Source organism: Cervus canadensis, chromosome 6, assembly GCF_019320065.1.
Source record: "Cervus canadensis isolate Bull #8, Minnesota chromosome 6, ASM1932006v1, whole genome shotgun sequence".
NCBI classification, from domain to species: Eukaryota; Metazoa; Chordata; class Mammalia; order Artiodactyla; family Cervidae; genus Cervus; species Cervus canadensis.
In genome coordinates this window covers 20781146-20807006 of record NC_057391.1, presented here as the reverse complement: position 1 = coordinate 20807006, position 25861 = coordinate 20781146, and the positions used below count along the sequence as shown (strand labels likewise).

General features: G+C 46.4%; 1 protein-coding gene, 1 long non-coding RNA gene, 1 other non-coding gene and 1 pseudogene across 5 annotated transcripts in view; 2 read left to right on the top strand and 2 right to left on the bottom strand.

The window, feature by feature from the left end:
- Positions 1 to 499: 499 nt before the first annotated feature.
- Positions 500 to 12900, top strand: ABHD4 (abhydrolase domain containing 4, N-acyl phospholipase B). Of its 3 annotated transcripts, none has more exons than XM_043471233.1 (7): positions 500 to 599; positions 4006 to 4094; positions 5652 to 5826; positions 5974 to 6128; positions 7862 to 7973; positions 10499 to 10685; positions 11493 to 12900. In XM_043471233.1, the coding sequence occupies exons 1-7, from the start codon at positions 538 to 540 to the stop codon at positions 11580 to 11582; spliced, it is 870 nt and encodes a 289-aa protein (XP_043327168.1). In that variant the 5' UTR covers positions 500 to 537; the 3' UTR covers positions 11583 to 12900. The 3 variants fall into 3 exon arrangements, with proteins under 3 accessions (XP_043327168.1, XP_043327166.1, XP_043327167.1); XM_043471231.1 differs by having other exon boundaries at positions 5454 to 5826; XM_043471232.1 differs by having other exon boundaries at positions 575 to 710; positions 5454 to 5826.
- Positions 12901 to 15285: 2385 nt separating this feature from the next.
- LOC122443227 overlaps positions 15286 to 25861 on the bottom strand; it is a 43466-nt gene continuing 32890 nt past the window's right edge. Inside the window, exons 3-4 of the long non-coding RNA XR_006269951.1 lie at positions 19167 to 19238; positions 15286 to 15358 (exon numbers count right to left, since the gene is read on the bottom strand). This is a non-coding gene — a long non-coding RNA (uncharacterized LOC122443227). The remainder of the gene's footprint in view (positions 15359 to 19166; positions 19239 to 25861) is intronic.
- On the top strand, positions 20626 to 22674 carry LOC122443221 (annotated as a pseudogene).
- TRNAK-UUU lies at positions 23529 to 23601 on the bottom strand. The gene has a single exon. It is a non-coding gene; the product is annotated as a tRNA-Lys (tRNA).

The window sequence follows — 25861 nt, the reverse complement described above, 5'->3', positions numbered from 1 at the left end:
AATACAAGATGCTCAGTTATGTCCCACATATTGCACAGGACAGACTTACTCTAAAAAAGTAGTTGGTGTTTATCTGAAATCCAACCTTAACTAGGCGTCCTAGTTTTATTTACAAACTCTAGCAGTCTACTTGGGCCACGAGCTCCCAGGCCCTTCGTAGGAGCGTTCCACCGTTGGTACTGTGTCCACAAACATCTTAAGCATCTGCTTAGAAGGAACGCTAAGGAGAGGACCTGGGGGGACTGGGGTCTGTAATAGGGAAGAGTGTGTGGGAGCGGGCAGGGGTAATTCTATTACCTTTTACTTATCAGAGAATGGAGGTTTGACGGAGGAACTCGTAGTTTCAGTACTGCTTACCTCCCTCGCTGTCCCCAAATGTGTGGCCGGACTGCGGTCGGGGCTCAGAGACAGCTCACGTGTCCCGGCTGGCCCAGCCAGACTCCTGCGACCCCGCCTCCCCGGCCGCGGCGCTGGCCACGCCCCACTTTGTTATCCGACCCTTTTCTGGGTCAGCTGGTGCTGGCGTCAGGCGGAGGGATGGGCTGGCTCAGCTCGACCCGGCAGGGCTTGTTTACTATGGCCGATGATCTGGACCAGCAGTGAGTTAACCTTGTCTCTTTTCTCTCTCTCTCTCTTTCTCGGGGCCGTGAACCTGGGACTGTCTGTGGCTGAGGAACAGTTTTAGACATCTTCCCGCCTTTCGTTTCCAGGTCGGCTTCCGGGGAGGGCTGGGGGCTGCGTCTGCTTGCTTTGCTTTAGCCCAGGAGCTGCGGCCGCAGAGCCGAGGGAACGATGGAAGATAACGCTTGCCTGCAGCCCGGCGATTCTGACTTTCCACTTTAGTCTCGGCGATCATTCCTCGCTCCCTTCTAGTGCCTGCACCCTGGGATTAGGTTTAGTGGTGATGTCTCAGATCCCTCAAAGCAAGCGTGTGTGGACGCGGGTGCGGGGGTAGCAGCCAGCTCTGCTGCTAGTCTGCGTTTGCTCCCGGACGCGAGTCGGAGGTGTGGGAAGAGCATCGCTTAGCCCCGCAACGCGAAGGCTTGGAAAGCGGAGAGAGGGCTCCCCTGGGCTGGGATTGTTCTGGGTTAATAGGCGTGCAAGTTCCTTTAGCTTTCTCCCAGCGAGGCGCTTAATTTACCAGCAATCCTAGTTGATAGTTTTTAATCATCATTAACAATCTCCTTAATGCTACGGTTTCAGTATTAGAGCTTTTGGATTTTGTTACCGCGATCTCAATGACATCAAGTTTGGGATGCCACCTGTAGGTGGTGTGGCAAGCAGTTCACCGTCTGATAGGAACAAGGAAAAGTTGCTTGGAGAATGACTCAGCTTCCACCCAAGCCGGGGTTATACCAGAACTGGGCCTTTTCTGAATCCCGTGTTCCCCCCATTTTGGAGCTTTTTGCAAAACTAATGACGTTGTGACAGGCTTGAAGGAACTGCCAAGGAGAGTGGTACTTTCCAAAATGATGCTTTCAAGAGGAAATTTACAATACCTACAATGACTTAAGGAAACACAGAATATTAGAGTTGATATTCAGTCAGTGCAGTTTCTTTTTACAAATGAAGAATCCGGTGTCCAAAGAAGTTAGACCCCAATATCACAGAGGTCTAGAACAGGCTTCTTACGCAGCACAGAACCTCTTCTGCCTCACCCACCATCAGGGTAAAGATCCCTTGACCCTAGAGGGATGAGACCACCCCAGTCAGGCTAAGCTTGTGGCTAAGGGGCCACTTTGCTTCTTGTCTCAGTTCCCCACTCCAGGCTTTCTTATCTCCCCAGTGGTACTGAGCAGATAGTGTGCCAGGTGCTATTTCCAGCACTTTACTGGTAGCATTTTCGGTGAAGAAGAAAGGCGGGATATCTGAGGATCTCTGCAGAGCAGCCCATGATGCTGTTCCTCGGGACAGCATCTCTCCTGAGTGCTACTTTGGGCAGATACGAGGCCACGTGGGTTCCAGATGACATGCTCTGACTTGTCACAGTCTCTGTAGGATGGAGAGAAAGTCTGTCTCCTAAGACCAGCAACATTCTGTGGTCTTGGTGCCCGCACTCAAGCCTGTAATGAATTCCAGTGGATTTTTGAAGGGTTCTGAGTCTTCATAGGATTGAGACTAACAGCTCTCATCTGACTAAAGCCATTGACGGACAAGTTTCAGCTGCAGCCTCAGTAATTCAAACCTCTTAAGATTTGAGTAACTGAGATTTGCTACTTGAAAAGCACAGAATATGAATAGTTTATGATTTGGCCAGGGGAAAGAACATTTATGAGAGTGTGTACTGTGCTAGGCATTATTCTGTGCTTTAATTTATTCGATCTTTATGACAACCCTATGAAGTAGATACTATTATTACCTCCCTTTTAAAGATGAGGAAACTCTGACAGAGAAAGGCTAAATAATGTGCTAAGGGCATTGTGTGTGTGTGTGTGTGTGTGTAAGGGCATTGTGTGTGTGTGTGTGTGTGTATAGTAGTGGTGCCAGGATTAGAACTCTGACCTCTGGCTTTAGGTCACACGTCCTCTCAGAAAGCAGGCAAGTGTAAAACTGCTTGTATATTGGAGTATCCATGTGTGACCTTAAAAAGCTGAGGCTGGAATGTCCAGAGGAAACACAAGGAGAAACCTGGATTTGACTTTTTTTTTTTTTGGCCTTGTTTCTCAGCAGTGAAAGCACAGAGTCCTAACCACTGGACCATCAGGGAATTCCTGAAACCTGGATTTGAGATCCAGGTCCTGGTTCTGCTTCTTTTTCTAACTAGATGTATGGCCTGTTTGGGCATCACTTTGCTCATCTGTTAAATTAAGAGGCTGGACTAGATTTCTAAGGAACTAGCCTAATCTAAAATGCTGCATTTCAAATGATGCAGCACGGTGCCCAGTGTGTAGCAAGAGGGGATTAGTAGTAGTTGCCCTCACTCCTTCACAGAATGTCCCTGCTTGACTATTATGATGTTTACAGGCCCTCCCTATAGCTGGTAGTGTCCATCCTGAAATCCACTTCATCTAGGCAGAGTTCAAGGAAAGAGAAATATGGGGTAGAAAAGGAATAACAAAAGCGATTCACTGAGCATCTGTTTTATCCCAGGCACCTTATGAGATTCCTTTCATAGCTGGATACTCAAAGACAGGTTATTTATCAGGCCAACACCATTCTTCTCATAAATGACATTACTATGACGTAAATCTAGGGTTTTAAAAAAATTACTCTAACACTGGTACTTTCCACCTGTACCCTGCAATGACTTAAAGTCCCCTGGGTGTAAAGTAGAAAACAAGATAGGTTATCTTACCTGTTTTACTGCAAGCCGTTGGTGGTGAGCTTTCTACTCATTTTATAATCTGGAAACAAGGCCAGAGGCAACATGTGTCCTATCAGGGAATCAAAACTGAGTTTGAACCCAGGTCTCCCTCCTCCTACTCCCTGCCTATCCCAACACATCATTCAAGTCTGGACTGATTGCCTGAGAGCCCCACTGGCCACTGACAGAGTGCTCTGGACTCCCAGGGGCTGGGAAGCAGGCATACAGCAACCCTGGTACTCTGCCAGGAGGGCAGGTGGCATGGGAATTTGTCCTACTCTAAAGGAACATACAGTCCTAGGGATGGCAAAGGAGAACTGAAACATTAGTTAAAAGCTGGCCCCCCCCCCCCCCATAACCTCCTTGAACATTATAATAACCAGTAACAAAGGGGAGTTGTAAAGCTCAAATGAGATAAAAAAAAAAAAAAAGTGAAAGGGCTTTATAAACTGTAAAGTGCTGTACACATAGTATTCTGAGTATCTGTTGAAACAAAAGGTATGTTGTTGCTAATAACCATTTACCAGAGAAGAGTAACAGTTTATCAGGCAGCCAGGGAATTGCTGACTGCCACAGGGGCAGGTTTCCTGAGCCTGGGAAACACCCTGCACCCTGATAACTCTTTTGTAACTGCCAGCAAGACTGGGGGTATCAATGTTTGCAATATTGCTAGTGAATGTTTCTGTGTGTTCCTGTCCCAGGCCTCAAGGCTGGCTGAGCAGCTGGCTGCCCACTTGGCGCCCCACTTCCATGTCTCAACTGAAGAATGTAGAAGCCAGGATCCTCCAGTGTAAGTAGAAAGTGGCTTGTGCCACCTCCCTCGGGAGCCCCAGAATACAGGGTCTTCCCAGAGCCTGGCCCAGTGAGCCCACTGATTCCTGGTTGACAATGCTCGATGTAGAAGGAAGGGATGTCCATGATTGGAGGGAAGCAATTTGTGCAGAGGGTGCACATTCTATGATAGCGGTTCCTTAACATCTCCCACGCTGTCCAGCATGCTGGTTTCTGCCACATCCTACAACTTCACCTCAAACCCTGTACCAGCTATTAATATACAATGTGTACAAATACACATTCACTTCTGGCTTCTCTGATTTTTTTTCCATCTCTCCCTTTCTCATCAGACAAACACTTCTTAGATTTACCACCTTCCTAGCCAAGGACCAGCAATCCTATATTCTCTAATAATACTGTTGCTTGTATTCTACCCAATAAGCCACCCCTCCCCATCATCCAGTTACCAGAGTAGTTGGGCACTCCCACTGGCCAGTTCTCCTAGGCAATGTTCTGTGGGGTCAGGGCATCCCCCTAGGAGCACCATCAGCCACCAACTCAAACAAGACCCTTGGGCCCCATCTTCCCATATTTCTCATATGATCTTTCCTGCCCTGCACCCTCTGCCCTAGCCATAGCTACCCTCTCTCTTATGAGCCTGAGTAAGTACAGCCACAGAACAGTCAGTTTTCAGGCCTCTGTCTGAAATCCATGTGACTTACCTCAGGTGCCCTGTTGTGTGACTGCCTTCACGCTGGCAGAGCAAACACTGCCCACCTTCATCTTTCCCTAAGAGGGACCTGGCTTGACCCTCCCAGATGCCCTCAGTGAGGACACACTCTCCCTCGATCAAGCCCCAGGCATATACAAGAGTGATGAATGCCAGAGCTCTGTGGGGTCACTTCTGCCCTGGACCCAAAGGGAGCCCAGGGAATATGATGGCCCCTCTTAATGCCTACAGATTAGACATCTACAAGGATCTTCCCTGTAGCTCAAACGGTAGAGAATCTGCTTGCAATGCAGGAGACCCAGGTTCAATCCCTGTGTCAGGAAGATCCTCTGGAGAAGGGAATGGTAATCCACTCCAGTATTTTTGCCTGGAGAATCCAATGACAGAGGAGCCTGGCAGGCTACAGTTCGTGAGGTGGCAGAGTCAGACACGACTGAGCAATTAAGACTACTAACACTAGACATCTACAAAATGTTCTTGGAGTTGAACTCTTAGGCTGTATGATCAGAGAGTTGTAAAAGGAAAGGTGAAAGAGGCCAGGAAGGGTTTGGGGATGAGAGAGAGCTGAAAAGTGGGAGTCCAAGCAAAAAGATGATGCAGTCAGCACACAGTCTTATCCCTCTGCCCTGCACCCCCTCTCCCCAGGCCTCCAGAACAAGTTCCTGGCTCGATATGTGTCCCTCCCAAACCAGAACAAGATCTGGACAGTGACAGTGAGCCCTGAGCTCAGGGACCGCACCCCACTGGTGATGGTGCACGGCTTCGGGGGCGGCGTGGGCCTCTGGATCCTCAACATGGATTCACTGAGCACCCGCCGCACGCTACATACCTTCGATCTGCTAGGCTTCGGGCGAAGCTCGAGGCCAACGTTCCCGAGGGATCCAGAGGGGGCCGAGGACGAGTTTGTGACCTCAATAGAAACATGGCGGGAGAGCATGGGGATCCCCAGTATGATTCTCCTAGGGCACAGCCTGGGAGGATTCCTGGCCACTTCCTACTCGATCAAGTACCCTGACAGGTAAGGAGGAGCCACCTGTCTCCATCACAACAGTGCCTTGCTGGGAATCTTCTATTACCCATTTCCAGTTGTTCTCTTCCTGGGCAACTTAAGGGCTATGGTACCTTCAAGCAAAGAAAACTTGTCTTCTCCCTTTTCCTCCTTTAGAGTTAAACACCTCATCCTGGTGGACCCATGGGGCTTTCCCCTCCGACCAACTGACCCCAGTCAGATCCGTGCACCCCCGACCTGGGTCAAGGCTGTGGCCTCTGTCCTAGGGCGTTCCAATCCACTGGCTGTTCTTCGAGTCGCTGGGCCCTGGGGTGAGTAGCCTGCAGATGAAGAAACTGTCTCCTCCAACCACAACTGTCCCATTCTAGAAGCCCCCCTGTGTCTGGACTCTCACCATCCCCTTTTGTTCATGAAAAATGGGAATAAGCCTAGCATTATTATTTAAAGCTGTTCATCTGGACCAGATGTCTTGGTCAGCAGTTTCAGAAGGTTTTTTCCCCCCTTCATCTGCATGGAAAAATCTTTTCTATTCAAGAGACAGCTGGAGTAGAACTTGTACTCTGTGCCCCAGAGAGAGAGAAAGGGGTTACGAGGCAACTCTTCCTCTGCTGAGCTTTTATGCTACATGTGTGGGTTTGGGGCAGCTGTTGGTGTTTCAGCGTGGTCACTATGGATCCCATCTCTGTAGCTCACCCAACGTCTGCTTCCAGGAGAGGTCAGAACCAGAGCCTCCAGCATCACCTACAGGGGCAGGCAAGCCCCTCTACACCATGCCCTACCCCAGTCAGACACCACATCCCCACTTGGTAGCTGTTAGCAAATCCTGTGAGTGAAGGGAGGAAGGAGGTGGGGCAGCCAGAGTGCATAGATTTAGTAGGCCCCAGGCTTCTGACCTCACACTGCCGGCACCTTCCTGTCTGGAGAGGAGCCTTTTAATGAAGCAAAAGCAGCTTCCCTTTATGGTAAAGGTGGGCAACGCTGTCTTGCACTGATGGCTTATATATACACAGTAATGTTCAGCAGCCAATTATTAGGAGTTAATTGCTAGTGGCCGAATAAGAGTTGTCTCTCTAGGCCCACCAAGAGAAACAGAATGACTCTGGGTAAAAGAGAAAAGTGAGCATTTGAGCAGAAGGTAGGAGTCTGGGGAGAAAGAAAGGAAAACAAGAGACACAGGTGCCAAAGGGTACTAAATGGGCAGAGGACTGGTCTTCTTAGGGTACCCAGCACTGTGCACTCCAGCAGACCTTCCATAGTCCTCCAGGCAGGAGCCCTGTTCTAACCACTGTCCCCATTTCAGGATTTGCCTCTGGCTGGGGCCATGCATAGACATCAGAGCTAGTATGGTAGGGGTAGGTGGCTGGCAACCATGGAGGAGGGCTAGTGCCCAGGAGATCCTGCCATGCCTCCCTCTCACCCCTCCTCACACAGAGCAGACTGGAAGAGGGAGAGAGGCCAGAAGCTGATGACTAGGCTCAATTTTTACAGTGTGTTTCAAGTGCCCTAAACTGCTTGTGTATGGACTGTTTAAAGAAAGGTGGAAGGAACAGATTTCTCTAGAACTCTGCCCTGAGTCTGAGATGCCAGTGTTAGGTTTACCTCATCACTTATATTCTGTTACAGGCCTGAACCTGAGAGGGCTCTTGGTTTCATCCACTACCTTCAGAAGATTAAAAGGCCATACATGCTCTCAGGGAGAAAGAGAACATAGCTCAGACCATAAAAGCAAAGCATCTCAACCATGGACTCTTGTGGGGTTTGTGATCCTTGGAGGAAAGGATCTTGGGATTTCATTGAGCTGCAAATAATCTGGTTCCTCAGTGACCTTAGACTGTCCAAATTCTTTGGCAAGTAACTGACTCTCATTTGTAGTTACCTGGAGCTTCCCAAAAGACTTAACATGCTCTGTCACTATAACCTTAAATTTACAAAGCAAACAAACCCTTAAGAGAAATAATATTTGGTTAAAGTTGTTAAAACATACAATGACAGGGGTCTTTCCTCCTCACTCAAACTGGCCCCTCCACATTCTGTTCCCTCCTAGGGCCCGGCCTGGTACAGCGATTCCGACCGGACTTCAAGCGCAAGTTTGCAGACTTCTTTGATGATGATACTATATCAGAGTATATCTACCACTGCAATGCACAGAATCCCAGGTGAGGGCAGCTCTGGGAGTCAGCTCAATGTCGATGGGTTTGGACCTAAAACTCCAGCTGCTGGAAAACTCCAGAACTATCCCAAGATCAGTCTGTGCTGTATTTTTTTCTTCCACAGAGCTCTCATCCACTTAGGGGAACGTAGGCATTAGCAGGTGTGCTTATTTCCAGAGATTTCCCCAGGGATAGGCAAAAAGGGATGGAGAAGATAATAGATTAATTAAACATACCACCTGTCTCTATAGAGGAAGACCCTTACTCTTCCCTGGAAGTAAGCAGTTGGCCTGACAGGCAAAGAATCTGGAAAACATTTGCTAAGATCTTTTTTTTTTTTTTTTTTAACTGAAGAAGTATTATGAACATGGTGTTTTTGTAAAGGAAAAGAAAGCAAGCAAGTCCTCTCCTGTCCCAGACCTGTAATTCCGTCATTTTCTTGTTATTTTCTGTCTGAGATATCATGTGATATTGCTTCAGAGAGCCTCCTTGTATATCTTCCTTGGCACGCGTCTGACTGTACCTCTCGGCTACATTCCTACAAATAGAATTGCTGATGGAAAGATTATACATTCTAAAACTTAATGTTTGTGCACATTGAAATACTTACTGTTGGGATAGGAATGCCTTTTCTGTCTTTTGGAGAATTGAGGATGTCCCCAGAATCTCAACAAGCTGATGTTTGTGACAACTCCGACAGTGGGCCCCTGGCCCGTACCCTGTGATCTGCAGTCTTGGCAGCCGCCAGCCAGGGCGGAGTCAGGGAGGTAATCTTCCCCTGGGCAGTGCCATGTGAGCTGCTGATACCATGAGGCACCACCTCTGTGGGGACTTCACCCCAAGCTGCTGGGAGGCATCACAGGCAAGCCAAGATCACTGGGAGCAGCAGCATTGCCCTGCCTCATTTCAGGCCTGTTCAGTCCGAAGCTGTGAAGCAACTGGGACTTTGCATTCCAATAGCAATGTCTGAGCATTACCCTCAAATTCAGACTGCTTTCAGGCAGCATGGGAACTGTCCATCCAGCATTCCTCAGAAGCTCAACTGATGGAAGGGCCCTGCTTAAACAGCAGTCTGGAAACTCAGTTCGACAGTCAAATCAGCTTCCTGCTCGTGACCCCTCTCAACTGGGCTTGGTGCCAGTCTCATACCCTCTGAGGCCTTGCAGGCCCACCCCTAGTCCTTTCCTCAGAGCGTTCCCCAGCCTCAGTCCTCTTCAGTATAATGAATGGCCTCCCATCTAAGCCACAGAGTATGTAGTCACACAACTCACTCAGGTCCTGGAAGAAGCAGAGATGATGTTGGTGATAACCAGCCGCTTCCCCTAAACACCATCACTCAGTTTTATAAGCCCCTGAGTCTTTTTGAGTTGTAATCTTGAGTTCATGGTAACTGTTACCATTCCCTTGGAAAACATATAATTTAGCAAAAGAATAATATCTGGGGGGTGAGATACCTACTTCGCTTCATTAAACTTGGGGCTTTGTACATATTTTCATTTTCCCCATAATGACCTCAAAAAGTGGGTATAATTTCTCTCCAGTTTGTAGATGAGAGAACTAAGGTATATTCTGGTTCCACGACTTGCTAAGAAAGTAGAACCAGGATTTGCAGGTATATCTCTCTGACTCCAGAGTCCATGACTGTTCCACTGTGCTGCAGTGTCTTAGGAAAGGACTCTTTCTGGTGACCTGTGCAGGACTCAGGCTCCCCTTCATCTCAGGGATGCTAAGGAGACTGGGGACATAACCCCCGAACAGACCGAGCCTGCTGGGTGCCAGTCACCCCAGCCTTTCCTGCTTCCCACAGAAGTGACAAAGCCGTCCAGACAGCTGCATTCCCCTCCAGCCTTGCAGACCCCTCGACACGACCTCTGAAAGACCAGGGAGCAAAGTAGATTAGATTGGCCGTCATTGCTTTTCAGGTAGCACAAACTGCTGCTCCCCCTGGGTCCTCGCAAGACTCTCATTCCCCAGTCTCCTCAGTTAACCCTCTGTGCTTCTGTAGTTCTTGCCCTTCAGAGCCCACCTCAAGGAACTCTTCGACCCTCTCCTCCAGCCCCAGCCAGCCAACTCCTTAGTCTGTGTTCTCCTAGAACTCCACCACCCTTTTATAATTCTTGGGAAATGTGAAGTTAAGTTAATCCTGTAGTTCATTATGTAATGCCTGAAGGATGAGGAAAATGGGAACTTCGGGAGGGCAGGCACTGCATGTGTCTTGTTCGTATGTGCCCACCCTCCGCCCAGAGCTGCCACATCAATAGCTGTTAAATACATATTAACCTGCTATGCTAGTGGACAATCCTCAGTGCCATGGGGTTTTCACAAGTGTGTCCCTCCTACCTCATCTGTGTCCGGACCCTCTGGAGATTCAGTCCTGTCTCGTCATCTTCCTAATATTTAATGAGCCTAGTGCTGGGCTCTGAGGTAAACAAAAAGATGCCAAAGATACTGCCCCAGCCTCCGAGAGACCCACAAATTGACATTTTATGCTGTGGCATTTACTCATCGCCTCACCTGTTTGGCTTTTCCAGTGGGGAGACGGCATTCAAAGCCATGATGGAGTCCTTCGGCTGGGCCCGGCGCCCCATGTTGGAGCGAATTCACTTGATTCGAAAAGATGTGCCCATCACCATGATCTATGGGGCCAACACCTGGATAGACACCAGCACGGGAAAAAAGGTGAAGCTGCAGCGGCCGGATTCCTACGTCCGAGACTTGGTACGTTTCCACCAGAGGGGACAGACTGAGGTGGAAATCTCGCAACATGCAGCACATGTTGATTGACTCAGTGTAGCTACGAGACCAGGTAGCGAAGGGTGATGGGAGAGTCGGGGAGAAAGAGGAGTGGAAAGGTTGAGATCGGGTCATGAATTTGAAAGGGTTGGCTCTCTGTAATATCATAATTCAGGGTTCCTCACTTCTGTGTAGCCAGTCAAGCTAAAAGGCAAGTTCTTGTCCAGTAGTCAGGTATAGGGAGCATGCTGCTCCTCTTCCCCTGTAATTCTCACTCCAAATCAGAGCTGGGTACAATAGAGGCTGTCAAGAAGCCTTCCCACCATTCTCCTGCCTCCACCTTCACTTGCTAAGGAGTGTGCTTACTTATGGCTACCCACTCCAGTATTCTTGCCTGGAGAAGTCCATGGACAGAGGAGCCTGGCGGGCTATAGTCCATGGGATCACAAAGAGTTGGACAGGACTGAAGGATTTTCACTTCGAGCTTACTTAGTCTGGTGCCTCAGGAGCCCTGGATATCGAACCTGTGGATGATATGAGCATGGTGGGACTAGCGTGGAAGGAAAGATACAATCAGGGACCATAGGAGCAGTAGGGATGAGACATTGGGATTCACTGGTTGCCACTGGGAAGTGCCAGGATATGGGGAGAAAGGTGGACAGTTGTCTTAGATAAAATACGTGCTTACGGGCAACAGGCAAGCAGGTTTACAAGAAAAAGAAATGGTGTGGCAGCTTTCCAGTGCCTAGATTAAAGGGCCATCCTGCCTCTGGTGGGGTCCTCCCTCCATAGGAGATCGAGGGTGCCTCGCATCACGTGTACGCAGACCAGCCACACATCTTCAACGCAGTGGTGGAGGAGATCTGCGACTCAGTCGATTGAGCTGCTCTTCCTGGAGGACGAGGAGAAAGCCAGAGAGTTGCTCTCACCTTCCTGTCTCCTTACTTACCCCTCTGTCCTTTCCTCACTGACTAACATGTGCCAGCCAGGCGGAGTCTCAGGCTGTCCCCAGGGCAGGACCACAGGAGAAGAAAGAGCATGATGACCCCACACTGAAGGCTGGAGGCAAAAGCCACAAGAGGCCTTGAGCTCCCCACCCTGGGGAAGAACATGAAGGGTTGTAGAGTGCCATCCCATTCTCTCCATGCCGGTATCACCGGGTGGCGGTTGTGAAGGGATTGCACCAAGCCACGTCCCCCCTGTGCCAAGGGAGGGCAGCTGCTTCTCCCAGACAAAGGAGAGGCTCTTTGCCCAGGTCTGGAGTGTGTCTGCGGGCAAAGGGGGGAGGCTCCATGCAGGACATCTTCCTCTTCCATCATCCCTGGCCCCCCAGCCCATGCCAGTTCTGTTCAGGGGCTGGTTGGGGCTGGTTCCCACTTAACTACCAAGAGCAGGTCCTGGAGCTCCCATGACCTAAGAGGTCATATCCAAAGCTCTCGTTAGCAGAGGAGGCAAAGGGCAGGGCAAGGCATGGCTGGTCCATGGAGAAACAGCTCAGGGCTCTTGGCAGACTCTGTTTGCTAAGGTTTGAGGCAGGCATCGAGGCCACGGGGCTGGTCCTGGCTGAGGATAAGCCCACCTGGCCGCACATTCCAGCCTCACTGTATGGGGATTCTGTTTTCCTGCTCTGTGTCTCATCCCTGGCTGCCTAAGCCAGGAACACTCAAGTGCTTCCTTCCCTGCCCCTTCTTTCTCCCACTGGGAGGCCTCTGGGCCTCCCTCTGTGCCTTGGGCCCTGAAGCCCCACCCGTAGTACTGAGAACAGTGACCCCTGATGGAGAGAAGGGAAGGCCCTTCGACCCCAAGCTGAGTCTGGATCCCCATCCTCTCTAGTATCTGCAGGGTTTTTTTGCCTGCTCATGTGAACCTCTGCCCAGGGTCCAGTGGGGAGCCTCCAGCCAGCAGTTCCCTGTCCTCATCAGCCACAGGATGGTTCTCACTGCCTGGCCCTCCATCCCTGCTGCCTGTCCTTCTGGTCTCCAGCTCGTCTGTCCCCGACCTACCTGTCACTCTCTCCCGGGGGCTGGTTCTGGGCAGTAGGCGGGGCCTGGCCCCAGAACTAGGGTCGCTCCTACCTACTTCTTCACTTTTGTAAAGCCAACCCTTTCACCAGAATAGTATTAACTCCTGGTGCTTTGTACTACTGGTCCAGCTGCCTTGGGCTCCTTTTCTACATTAATAAAGAAATGAATCAAAACCACTCATGGTGATGATGTTTAATATTGCTCTGACAAGAGTGCTGGGGGTGGTGCTGAATTCACAACCTCTCCTGTGATGTCTGAGTCAGAGGAGGGGCCCTGAGAGGTATCCATGCACAAGCCTGTTTAGTGCATCATCCGCCCTCTGGACCCCACCCAGTCTCCAGGTCAGCACAGGTCATCTCAGCCAACCACTTGAGAGGATAGAGAATTAGGCTGAACTGAGTGCTCCCTACTTGCCCGTTAAATAGCCCTGTCATCTGAAGTTCACCTTGGCCTCTACCCGGACGGCTCCCTATGCCCTGTTCTGCTTGTCCTCAATGTTAGCCACTCAGCAGTGTCCAGCTCTTTGCAACCTCATAGACTGCAGCCTGCCAGGCTCCTCTATCCATGGGATTCTCCAGGCAAGAATACTGGAGTGGATTGCCATTCCCTTCTCCACAGGATCTTCCAGACCCAGGGATAGAATCCAGGTCTCCTACATTACAGGCAGATTCTTTACCATCTGAGCCACCAGGGAAACCACTCATCCTCACCTCAGTTCAAATGTTCCTTATGCATTATGCAGGGAAGCCTTCCACTGACCTACCCCCCCCCCCCACCAGATGAGACCTGCACCCCTTCTTCTGTGCCTCCGTGGCTTACTCAAATGCTCCTTTGTAAAACTTATACTTGTAGTCACTTGTTTTATGCCTGTCTTTCCTCCCCAGACCACAAGCTGCTTAAGCAATAAGGGGCATGTCTGGCACCTAGTTCTTGTTCAGTAAATTTTTATTTTGATTGAGCCAAGAGAAGTGAGGTGTGCCAAGTGTCCAAACATGTTCAAATCATTACCAGCAGTGCCTGTTATCACCAGGGGTATCAACAGGTATCACTGTTGGTGATAACTAGGTTATGATAGTGAAGAAACATGGTCCCTGCCTTCATGAGAAATTACATTCTACATGGAAACTTGTGTTTAATCAGATTATTACATCAATCAGTATAAAACTGCGACTGAAAAGTGTGGCCCCTGAGAGGTTGGGAAGGCATACCTGGAGAGGTGATGACCTCTGAGCCTGAAGGAAGGGCAGTGAAGGGGGTGGGGGCGGGTCTGTGGAGACACCTATTAGCAGGGACAATGGCTGGGAGAAGAGGCTGGGGAGGTGGGTGGTGATCCAGGCCTCTGGCTGTGAGAAGAATGTCATATTCATCTAAAAGCAATGGGAAGAAATACCGGAGTGAAGGTCAGAATGAGGGGAGTGTGACAGAATCTAAGACTGGAAATGACCACTCTCGCTGCTGCTGTGTGGAGTACCGACTGGTGGGGGATGAGTCCCTGCAGGGGAAGCTTGGAGGCCACCGCAGTGGTCCAGGCCAGAGTTGCAGGCAGCACTGCAGATGGTGATTGCAGCCATGAAATTAAAAGACGCTTACTCCTTGGAAGGAAAGTTATGACCAACCTAGATAGCATATTAAAAAGCAGAGACATTACTTTGCCAACAAAGGTCCGTCTGGTCAAGGCTATGGTTTTTCCAGTGGTCATGTATGGATGTGAGAGTTGGACTGTGAAGAAAGTTGAGCGCCGAAAAATTGATGCTTTTGAACTGTGGTGTTGGAGAAGACTCTTGAGAGTCCCTTGGACTGCAAGGAGATCCAACCAGTCCCTCCTAAAGGAGATCAGTCCTGGGTGTTCACTGGAAGGACTGATGCTGAAGCTGAAACTCCAATACTTTGGCCACCTCATGTGAAGAGCTGACTCATTGGAGAAGGCCCTGATGCTGGGAGGGATTGGGGGCAGGAGGAGAAGGGGACGACGGAGGATGAGATGGCTGGATGGCATCACCGACTCGATGGACATGAGTTTGAGTAAACTCTGGGAGTTGGTGATGGACAGGGAGGCCTGGCGTGCTGCGATTCATGGGGTCACAAAGAGTTGGACACGACTGAGCGACTGAACTGAACTGAACTGAACTGGACTTGGCCAGGGACTAATGGACACATAGAAGATGAAAGAAATGTTTAGGAGGCAAAGTCAAAAGGACTTGATGTCAACACAGAGTGCGCTACCATCCCATTGGAGAAAAGGCCAAGTGAGACAGTAGTCAGCAAAGCTGCTCACATCACAAAACAACTTGGGGTACTTTTTAAAATATAGATTCCCGGACTGTATACCCCAGAGTTTGATTCAGTATACCTGTGTGGAGTTAGACCGTGACATCTGCGTTTAAACACATGCCCTGGGAGATTCTGATGCCCCCTGTCTGCAGGCACTGATCTAAGAGATTTTGTGTCTCTGACCCTTGACCCAGGAGATCCATGTGGAGAAGTAGGGCCTATGGCCCTGAAAGTCCATCCCCTGTTTGCTCCAGAACCACTTCTCTTTGGGAGGCTGCATAATATACTGACCTGATTTTCCAACACAGTGCAAACACATTGCTCAGAAGCAGGTACAAGAAGGATCTGACGGTACAAATGAACCTATTTACAAAACAGAAATAGAGTCACAGAGGTAGAAAAGAAACTTATGGCTCCCAGGGGAGAAAAGAGGGAGGGGATAAACTGGGAGATTGTAATTGATATAGAAAACAGATTAATTAATGTATAGCTATACACGAGTTATACAGGAAACTTCTCAATACTCTGTAATAACCTGTATGGGAAAAGAATCTTAAAAAAATGGATACAGGTATATGTATAACTGATTCACTTTGCTGTACAACAGAAACTAACACATTGTCAATCAATGATACTCTAGTTAAAAAAAAAATTTTTTTTTAAGTCTGAGGAAGGTCGCTCAGAGTGCCCTGTTTACACTACCACACTCAGCACATGAATGCATGCCAGCATGTACACACACACACACACTCTATCTGACTGGGGCCTTCCTGACCTTCCCAGGGCAGGGACTAAGAAATCACTATGAACATACCACCCAATCGGCACCTTTCCTGGTGGGTTCTAAGGATTTATGGTTACAGTTCACGCTGTCAATTCAGGCTCCTCACAGGCCTAGCAGTTTACAAGGAGGCCTTCCACAGATAGACATAAAGGGCTGTGACTAACTCCAGACTCAGAAGGTCTTGCACTGTTCGGTGGCTAGCAGGAAATGTGCTAAATATAACTTCCTCCTCAGGGATAGACACCAAAATATGTGTGCTAAAAATGCAGTCTGACTTCATTGCCAAAAGGGCGGTGAAATCTTGATGAATACCTCTCTTCACTCTGGCATGTCATGCTGAAAGCCCACAGCTGCAGGTACAGTTTGTAACCAGATAGAAAATGATCCTACTGGCTGATAATAGTGTGCAATAATTGGTGCAAAACATCACTTTTCTCATCATGTGACCTATCAGTTCACACTGAATCCTCCTTAGATGGGGTCTAGAGGGTCCTTTCTCTCTGAGCTCCACCCTCTCTACTAGGGTCCTGGTCTATCTATAACGCTCTCTTTTTTAAAATATTTATTTGCTGTGTTAGGTCTTACTTTCAGTAAATGGGCTTCTCTTCAGTTGTGGCAGTGCATGGGCTTAGCTGCCCCGCAGCATGTGGGATCCTAGTTCCTGACCAAGGATCAGACCCACATGCCCTGCATTGCAAGATAGACTCTCAACCACTGGACCACGGGGGAAGTCCCCAGGGTCCTAGTCTAGCAGAAAGAAGCAAGAGAGGTACTTGAGATTTTGAGGGTCAGTCCCAACGCCATCCAGGGGAAATAGCTCAAGACAAACCATTTCTTCATTTGCTCATGTTGACTGTTTTCCATAGCATAAGTTCACCATGGTTATACCAGAGAAGTCTTTACCTTTATCCCACTAAATACCACTCTTCTCTAGGGTTGAGGAGGAAAGACAATCCTAGCTTGACACCTGTGAGTATAATGAATTCCTAGATTAAGGAGGATCCATTGATGCCAACAGATGCACAGAGCCCTCCTCCAGCCCAGGAAGACAAGACCCCAGTCTGTTGGTTGGTGATTCTGTAAAGGGATAGGAGGAACGCTCTGCAGACCTGACCTTGCTAATGATACTCCTTCCTCCAGTGTGTTCTGAGGCCTGATGTGGCGTCTTGTTATAGTTAGGCAATCTCGTATTTGAGTTGATACATGTGAGAACAAGTTATACAACCTTCAGAAGCCTGGGACAAAGACGACTCTGAAGGACATGGGGTTGTGGATGGTATTTTCGTCTCTGTGTGAAGAGTCTGACTTTGGAAAAGAAATAGCACATGGCTAACACCTGATAATTGACATGGGGTCAGAGAACAGGATTTGGGGGAGGGATTGTGACTTATAACAAAAGATTTATGGACCTCTGGTAAATTATATGGCAACTAAAAAAATGGGCATCATGTACTTCCCAAAACTTTCAAGGAAAGAGAAAAGTGTCCAAATAAAGCTGCCTAAATATGTATTACAGGAACTTCCTTGGTGGTCCAGTGGCTAGGACTCTGGGCTCCCAATGCAGGGGGCCAGGGTTCAATCCCTGTCAAGGAACTAGATCCTACATGCCACAACTAAGAGTTCACATGCCTCAACTAAAGATCCCAGCCTGTGCGCCGCAACTAAGACCTGTGTGTGTGTGTGTGTGTGTCTGTGTGTGTTCAGTCACTCAGTCGTGTCTGACTCTTTGTGACCCATAGACTGTAGCCCACCAGGCTCCTCTGCCCATCGAGTTTTCCAGGCAAGAATTCTGGAGTGGGTTGCCCTTTCCTTCTCCAGGAGATCTTCCCAACCCAAGGATCAAACCTGCATCTCTTATGTCTCCTGCATTGGCAGGCAGATTCTTTACCACTGGACCACCTGGGAAGCCAAACTAAGACCTGGGAGAACCAAATAAATAAATCAATATTAAAATGGAGAAACAGACATAGAGAACAGACTTATGGACATGGGGAGAGGGGAGGAGAGGGCGAGATGTATGGAGAGAGTATCATGGAAGCTTACATTGCCACATGTAAAATAGAAAACCAACAGGAATTTGCTGTATGTCTCAGGGAATTCAAGCAGGGGCTCTGCATCAACCTAGAGGAGTGGGGTGGGGAGGGAGATGGGAGGGAGGTTCTAAAGGGAAGGAATATATGTACACCTATGGCTGATTCATGTTGAGGTTTGATAGAAAACAAAATTCTATAAAGCAATTATCCTTCAATTAAAAAATAAATAAATGAAAAACAAACAAGAACACAGACAGGTATTACAGTAGTGGTTTCCTGCATGAGTCTGCAGACTGGAGCTGGACCGTGACAAAGGATTTCTGGTTTAAAACAAAATAATATTTTTTCGGTACTTTTTAACTTTGAAAGTTTATCCTTTCTAACCCTACAAAGATTAAGCTATGTTCTTTTATGAAAAAAATGGTGACATTCTAAGATTGTTTGGAATAAGAGGGAATATCATTTCTTTTTTGTCAAATACATCAATTTCAAGGGATTTTTCCCTGTAATTAGTTAACTTTAATAAAATCCTAAAGCCTGGAAGTGCTGCATCAGAGAAGACCAGAATGGGAAAGGAACTTGAATCTTTTCACAAGAAGATAAATAGTTGATCTAGAACTCATGACTGGAGGATGACCATGGAAAGATAACAGTGTTCATAGGAAGCAGATCTAATTAAAGATTCAACACTTACTATATAAGTCCAAAGGGAAATCACAAAACTGCAAATGAAAGCATTTGGATGACAGGAAAATAACATCTGGTAGGAGTTACAGAATAGATGTCAAGATGAAAGGAAGACATGGAGGGATGATGCTTTTTAAATTCAGGTTGCAAAACTGTTCCAAGGCAAGATACTAAGGTGCCAGAGGTCCCAGAATCAGGGCATCAACTCCAAGTCTCCCTCTGCTGGAAGCAAAGCACCTAGTAAAGTCTTGCCCTATTGACAACTTCACTTACTAGAATTTTTTACATTGAATTATAATGGATATATTATACTAGTTTCAGGTATGCAACATAGTGATTGATATTTTTATACATTATATAATAATCACCATGATAAGCCTAGTAACCATCTGTCACCAACACAATTATTACATTATTGACATTAGTCCCTATGCTGTACATTACATCCCTGTGACTTGTTTATTTTATAACTAGGAGTCTGTACCTCTTAATCCCATTCACCCATTTCACCTGCTCCCTCACCCCGTCCCCTCTGGCTACCACTCCTTTGTTCTCTGTGTCTGTTTCTATTTTATTTTTGTCACTTCCTGGAATGTCAAAGAAAGATGGTCAGACATAACTTTTATAGATTTCAAGTCAGATTTCAAAATGTTCCAAGAAAAATTACCTGAGGGGCTCAAAAGGGACAGCTAGTTCTCTGGTGTGAAGTTCCAGTATTTTGTTTCCCCAAAGGATCCTGCTGAGGAAAAAAAAAAGCCTTCACCAATCAGAAAATTGCACTGGTTGTTTTCTGATGTGATCAAACTATGAGCAGGAACAAATGACAAGTCTCTTACACTGAAAAATGAATCAAATAAGTAAAGCAAGGACACAGTTCATGTGAAAATGTTAAACCAATATGAAGGTTTTAGTGAACTGAAAGGTCAGTTGAAGTGGTAAAGGATGAGGCTGCCAAAAAAACTAATGCAATATTAGGGCTCATTCCTTGCATTCCTAGGTAGATGCGATGGTTCCACTGGACTCCGACCTGAGCAGAAGTTCAGTTCCGGGAAATTTTTCCTTTTTTGTGTGAACAAAACATTTTCATTTTAATGAAATAAGGAGAACAGGACTTTTAAAAAATCATTCAGGACTTCCCTGGTGGTCCAGTGGATAGGATTCTACTTGCCAATACAGGGGACATCCATTCGATCCGTGGTCCAGGAAGATTCCACAAGCCTTGGAGCAACTAAGCCTGTGAGTGGCAACTACCAAAACCCGTGCACATAAAGGCTGAGCACTGCAACAAGAGAAGCTACCACAATGAGAAGCCCACAAACCTCAACTAGAGAGTAGCCCCCACTGTCCACTAGAGAAAGCTCAAGAGCAGCTGCAAAGACCCAGTGCAGCCAAAAATAAATAAATACATTAATTAATTAAAATATTTTAAAAATCATCCATAATTACACTACCTAGAAATAACCACATTAAATATTTTTAAACACATATGTATGTATACATGTATTCTTTCTATATCAATAAATATAGAATATAAAAATGCAGTCACCCTGTAATAAGGAAGAAACTTTTGTATTCTATCACAAGATAATCAGGGCTTCCCTAGTGGCTCAGCAGTAAAAAAATCCTGCCTGCAATGCCAGAGATGCAGTTTCCATCGCGGGGTTAGGAGGATCCCCTGGAGAAGAAATGGCAACCGACTCCGGTGTTCTTGCTTGGGAAATCCCATGGACAGAGAAGCCTGACAGGCTACAGTCCACAGGGTCACAAAGGAGTTGGACACAACTTAGCGACTAAACAACAACTAAGAGTAGGAAATTATGCTAATAAATTTTAGCACCATTAACAGTATACTAGAAATCTCAGTGTCCACTGTTTATAAATGTGACATCTAAAAGTAAATTATGTAGTTTTGTTGGTGTTGACATGGAAAGATACTTTAGACAATTCATATAATGCCATCCCATTTTTGTAAAATAAAAGCTTGTATAAATAAATATGTGCATGTTCTACAAGTGAAACAGGAGGAAAGGGGGCAGGGAACAACCTTTAAAAGAAAGACATAGCAGTAGGACATGACAAAAACGGGTTAGAACAGCCTTTTTTCCTCTTAGCGCTTGGCGCTGACTGGTTGCTCGCCTCTTTTCCTCCGCTGCCTCCCAGTTCTAGATTAGCCATCGCCATGGGTTTTGGAGACTTGAAAAGCCCTGCTGGCCTCCAGGTGCTCAAAGACTACTTGGCAGACAAGAGTTACATCGAGGGGTATGTGCCATCACAAGCAGATGTGGCAGTATTTGAAGCCATCTCTGGCCTACCACCTGCCGACTTGTGTCATGCCCTGTGTTGGCATAATCACATCAAATCTAATGAGAAGGAAAAGGCCAGCCTGCCAGGAGTGAAGAAAGCTTTGGGCAAGTATGGCCCTGCTAATGCGGAAGACACCACAGAAAGAGGAGCTACAGATAGTAAAGATGATGATGACAGTGATCTCTTTGGATCTGATGAGGAGGAGGAAAGTGAAGGAGCCAAGAGGCTAAGAGAAGAACGCCTTTCCCAGTGTGAGTCAAAGAAAGCCAAAAAACCAAAACTTGTCGCCAAGTCTTCCATCTTATTAGACATGGAAACCTTGGGATGATGAGACTGATATGGCAAAACTGGAGGAATGTGTCAGAAGCATTCAAGCAGATGGCTTGGTCTGAGGCTCTTCTAAACTAGTTCTGGTTGGGTATGGCATTAAAAAACTTCAAATACAATGTGTAGTTGAGGATGACAAAGTTGGAACAGACATGCTGGAGGAGCAGATCACCGCTTTTGACGAGTATGTACAGTCTATGGACGTGGCTGCATTCAGCAAGATCTAAAATCCATCATGGATCAGTGCCCTTAAATAAAAGTTTGAAAGACAAAAAACCCTCAAAAAACTGGTTAGAAACAACGCAGCTCAAGATGGCAGAAGATTCAACTTCCAGTGGACCTTGAGACTGATTATACATTCATTATAATTCACTAGCAAGCTAAATGACATACCCACCAGTGTCATGACAATTCTGAAGCCAATCATGAAAGGCCAAAAATGGGCAGTGGCCTAATTCCTGGAAATCTCCCACTTATTAGCCTATGAAATTACCCAACCATATTTTAGGGCCTCTCACCTTCTGACAGTCCATACTCTGTCTGTGGAATATGCTTCTCCTAAGTCCACTCCTTACCTATCACTGTCTCTAACTGAATTCTTTCTGTGACAAGACATCAAGAACCTAGGCTTTATTAAGTCCTAAGACCAAGCGTATGATCTCAGTTAAAAGATGTTGGTTCAAGACCCATCTGAGGTGCACGGTCTCAAAAGCACAAATTGCTTAATTAATAATGTTTGCTGCTGGAGAGTAGAATTGGCTGATAAAATTCTCATGGTTTATTTTATGGTTTATTTTCAGTACTGGCTGAAATTTTACAATGAATGTGTATTTTTATAGTTAAAAATTAAAAATCAGAAACAAAAAAGCTCTCCAGTCAAAGGTGATCCTCATTTTGATTTATATTTATCTGTCACTATCAGACAGGAATCAGGTGTGCTCACTTTGATTCCTACCTAGCCCAGCACAGGCATTTACCTAATAGTCGACAAAGCTTGGAGAAGCAAAAAGCATTGCAGGAATGGACTCCCAGAGGGCTATGTAAGGTCAAACAGAAGTAAAGTAAGAGGCTGTGAGGTAAAATTCATATTTTATAGCAAGACAAGAAAAATTTAACAGAAAAATTTCTTCTCTGCCCTCTAGCCTCCTCTCTTCCCCATTGTGCATTGTGTATCTGAATTATGCATTGACCAAACCTCCCCAGTTGGCAGGAATACCTGCTCAGACATAAAAAGCAACATTCTCTTAGAATCAGCAGGACAACCCCTTAAAGTTAGCATTTCTGGACTTCCCTGGTTGTCCAGTGGTTAAGACCGGGTTCCCAATGCAGAGGACATGGGTTCTATGCCTGATCAGGGAAGATCCTACTTTGCTACATAGGGAGGCCACACTCCCAAAAGATAACAGTGCTTTTTGATCTTATAAGGTGTAACTTGATCTACCATGATGAAGAGTGTGTGTGTGTGTGTGTGTGTATGTGTATGTGTGTATGTGTTAGTTGCTCAGTCATATCAGATACTCTGCAACCCAATGGACTGTAGCTTGCCAGACTCCTCTGTCCATGGGATTTCCCAGGCAAGAAACTGGAGCGGGTTGCCATTCCTTTCTCCAGGGGATCTTCCCAACCCAGGGACTGAACCCGGGTCTCCCGCATTGCAGGGAGATTCTTTGCCATCTGAGCCACCAGGGAAGCCCATAATGAAGTTTAGATCTGGATTACATAAACTGTCAATAATATGTCATTTGATATACAACCCTCTGTCTCAAGAAACTCATATAACTTTGTCTTGACTTCTTACTGGTTCAACAGTTCTCAGAGCTTTCTGAGATGCTCCTGCTGGGTTATAATCCTCAAAGTCAGCTCAAATAAAATTTTCCATTTGTTTATTAGATTGGCTGATTAATTTTTCATCTATAAGGCTAAATTCTCCCTGTTGAAAATAAGAGAAGAGCTGTCTCTTTCCCTTTTCTGAGACATATACTTTAGAAAACTTGTGAGTTCTGTCTGTTCTTTGAAATGTACATAAATATTAAAGTATGTTTACATATATAAATCTTAAATGTACATAAATCTCTAGTTTTAAATTTTAAATCAGCCTCTGGTCAGCTTTGTGACCCAGCAAGTCTTTCTTCAGGACCTTGGAACCATCTCTTTGAAGTAGAATCAAGGAAGATGGCACCCTTTCTCCCAGTCTCCGTGGGAGAATAGGAACCTAGCTTGGAGGGATGCCTCATTCTCAAACTACCTTCCATCATAAAGATATGAGATGTTTATTTTTCCTCTGGATAAAGCTAATTAGCTAACAGAGGACTATGCAATTACCAGATGAAATTAGGATATTACCTGTGACAAATGTAAGAGGTCTTGACCACACCATTTGTCACCATTTGTGTTCTAGTTCCCTGACCAGTGATTGAACCTGGGCCCCCTGCATCAAAAGCACAGAGTCTTAACCACTGGACCACCAGGGAAATCCATAACCCCTATTCTCATTTGAGTGGCCTTTGTTTCCAGCACTCTACAGAGTTGCCTTAGGAGCGTGTTCCATGAAAAGCATAGGTGTTAATTCAGGCAAGACGCATACTGCAGTGCTAGAGGTCAAGGAGGACAGGAATGTAAACCCTAGTGTTTCTGGTGACATTGAAAAAAATCTGGCTTGCACTGACCTGAGCCATAGACCTACATGGTGCCTCTCAGATATCTCAGGCAGTGTTTGGGCACCAAGAATCCAAAAAGTTTAGTTAGAAATAGGCATCTTTCTAGTTCCTCAGAAAGGGGGAAGGGCTATACTTGGTGCAGAGAGAGAGCTTTAGTCAAACTGTTTTTTAGTCATGAGAAATAATGACCTTCTCAAAAGTGCTCAATAAAGACAGGTTTGATATATGGGTACTGGCAACCTCATCAAACCCAGGAATAGGAAATAAAACTGTCAGCGTCTTGACCTGGGAAGTCATTAGAGAGGAGGGCCCTTCACTCTTATCTCTGCAACTGAGCTGACTCTCATCCATCTCTTCTCTATTTTCTATTTTCTCTATTATTCTCTGTGATGGGCAGACTGGGCTCCTCTAATTACTCATCAGCTTGTTGCAATAACTTATAATGTAAAGTGTCTAAAAAAGAATATATATTCATATATACATGTATATGAATATACATAACTGAATATGTATAACTGTATCACTTTGGTGTACACCTGAAACTAACACAAATTATATATCAACTACACTTCAATCACAAAAAAAAGAAGAGATGGAGGAACCCCTGCCCCCCCCAAAGTAATTACTCATCAGCTTGTACCTGCCCCAAATGGCCACTCCAGGCACCAAGTCTATTTGAGCTTCCAGAGGGAACATCACCATTGTCTGGTAAAATCACTACCTCTCTTATTTCAAACTCTCAAAAAAGAGACATTTGTTTGTACAATTTATCTGTCCCAGCCAAGCCACACAGGTCATAGATCACTGGCCAGGCAATGCATTGTGCCTTCAGGCAGATTATCCATCCATGGGTCAGTCCTTGGAAGCTGAGGGAACAGGGCATGTCTTACATAAGAATGCGAGCATGTTGGGTGTTATGAATGTGTTCTAGTACAGAAAGCAGTGTTATTAAATAACATGGACTACATATATCCACCACAGTCACTACAAATGTCCACTGAGGGAAGACAGTGGGGCACAGGATATAACAGTGGCCTGATAATGAAGATTATTCCTAGAAAGATTCCTAGAGAAAACAGAAGGAAAGGGCATCCATGGAGAAAGAACTAGGAAAGACTTTGTGTCAACATGTACCCCGATGTTCATTGCAGCACTGTTTATAATTGCCAGGACATGGAAGCAACCTAGATGCCCATCAGCAGACGAATGGATAAGGAAGCTGTGGTACATATACACAATGGAATATTACTCAGCCATTAAAAAGAATACATTTGAATCAGTTCTAATGAGATGGATAAAACTGGAACCCATTATACAGAGTGAAGTAAGCCAGAAAGATAAACACCAATACAGTATACTAACGCATATATATGGAATTTAGAAAGATGGTAACGATAACCCTATATGCAAGACAGAAAAAGAGACACAGATGTACAGAACAGAATTTTGGACTCTATAGGAGAAGGCGAGGGTGGCATGATCTGAGAGAACAGCATTGAAACATGTATATTATCAAGTGTGAAACAGATCGCCAGTCCAGGTTGGATGCATGAGACAAGTGCTCAGGGCTGGTGCACTGGGATGACCCAGAGAGATGGAATGGGGAGGGAGGTGGGAGGGGGGTTCAGGATGGGGAACACATGTAAATCCATGGCTGATTCATGGCAATGTATGGCAAAAACCACTACAATATTGTAAAGTAATTAGCCTCCAACTAATAAAAATAAATGAAAAAAAAAGACTTTGTATCAAGTTGATAGAAGAGTTGTATTCAGGATCCATGAGGAAAGGGGGTCAAATATGTTGGGACTTCAAACAGGACACACACAGGCTGTAGACCCTTCTGCAATTCTTGAAATATTCAGTGTGGACAGAACTTAGAGATCAAGTCAAGCCCTGATGCACTTCAGAGGAGACCACTGAGGGCCAGAGTGGCAGGTGACATGGTGACCCATTGTGGCCACAGAGTTAGAGTTAGAACCAAGGCCAGAGTCCAAGTCCCTGTCTCCAGCTCAACCTCTTTCTGCTATAGACCACTCAGGGTCCCTCAGCTAGCTCACTCTTTTGCTAAGGC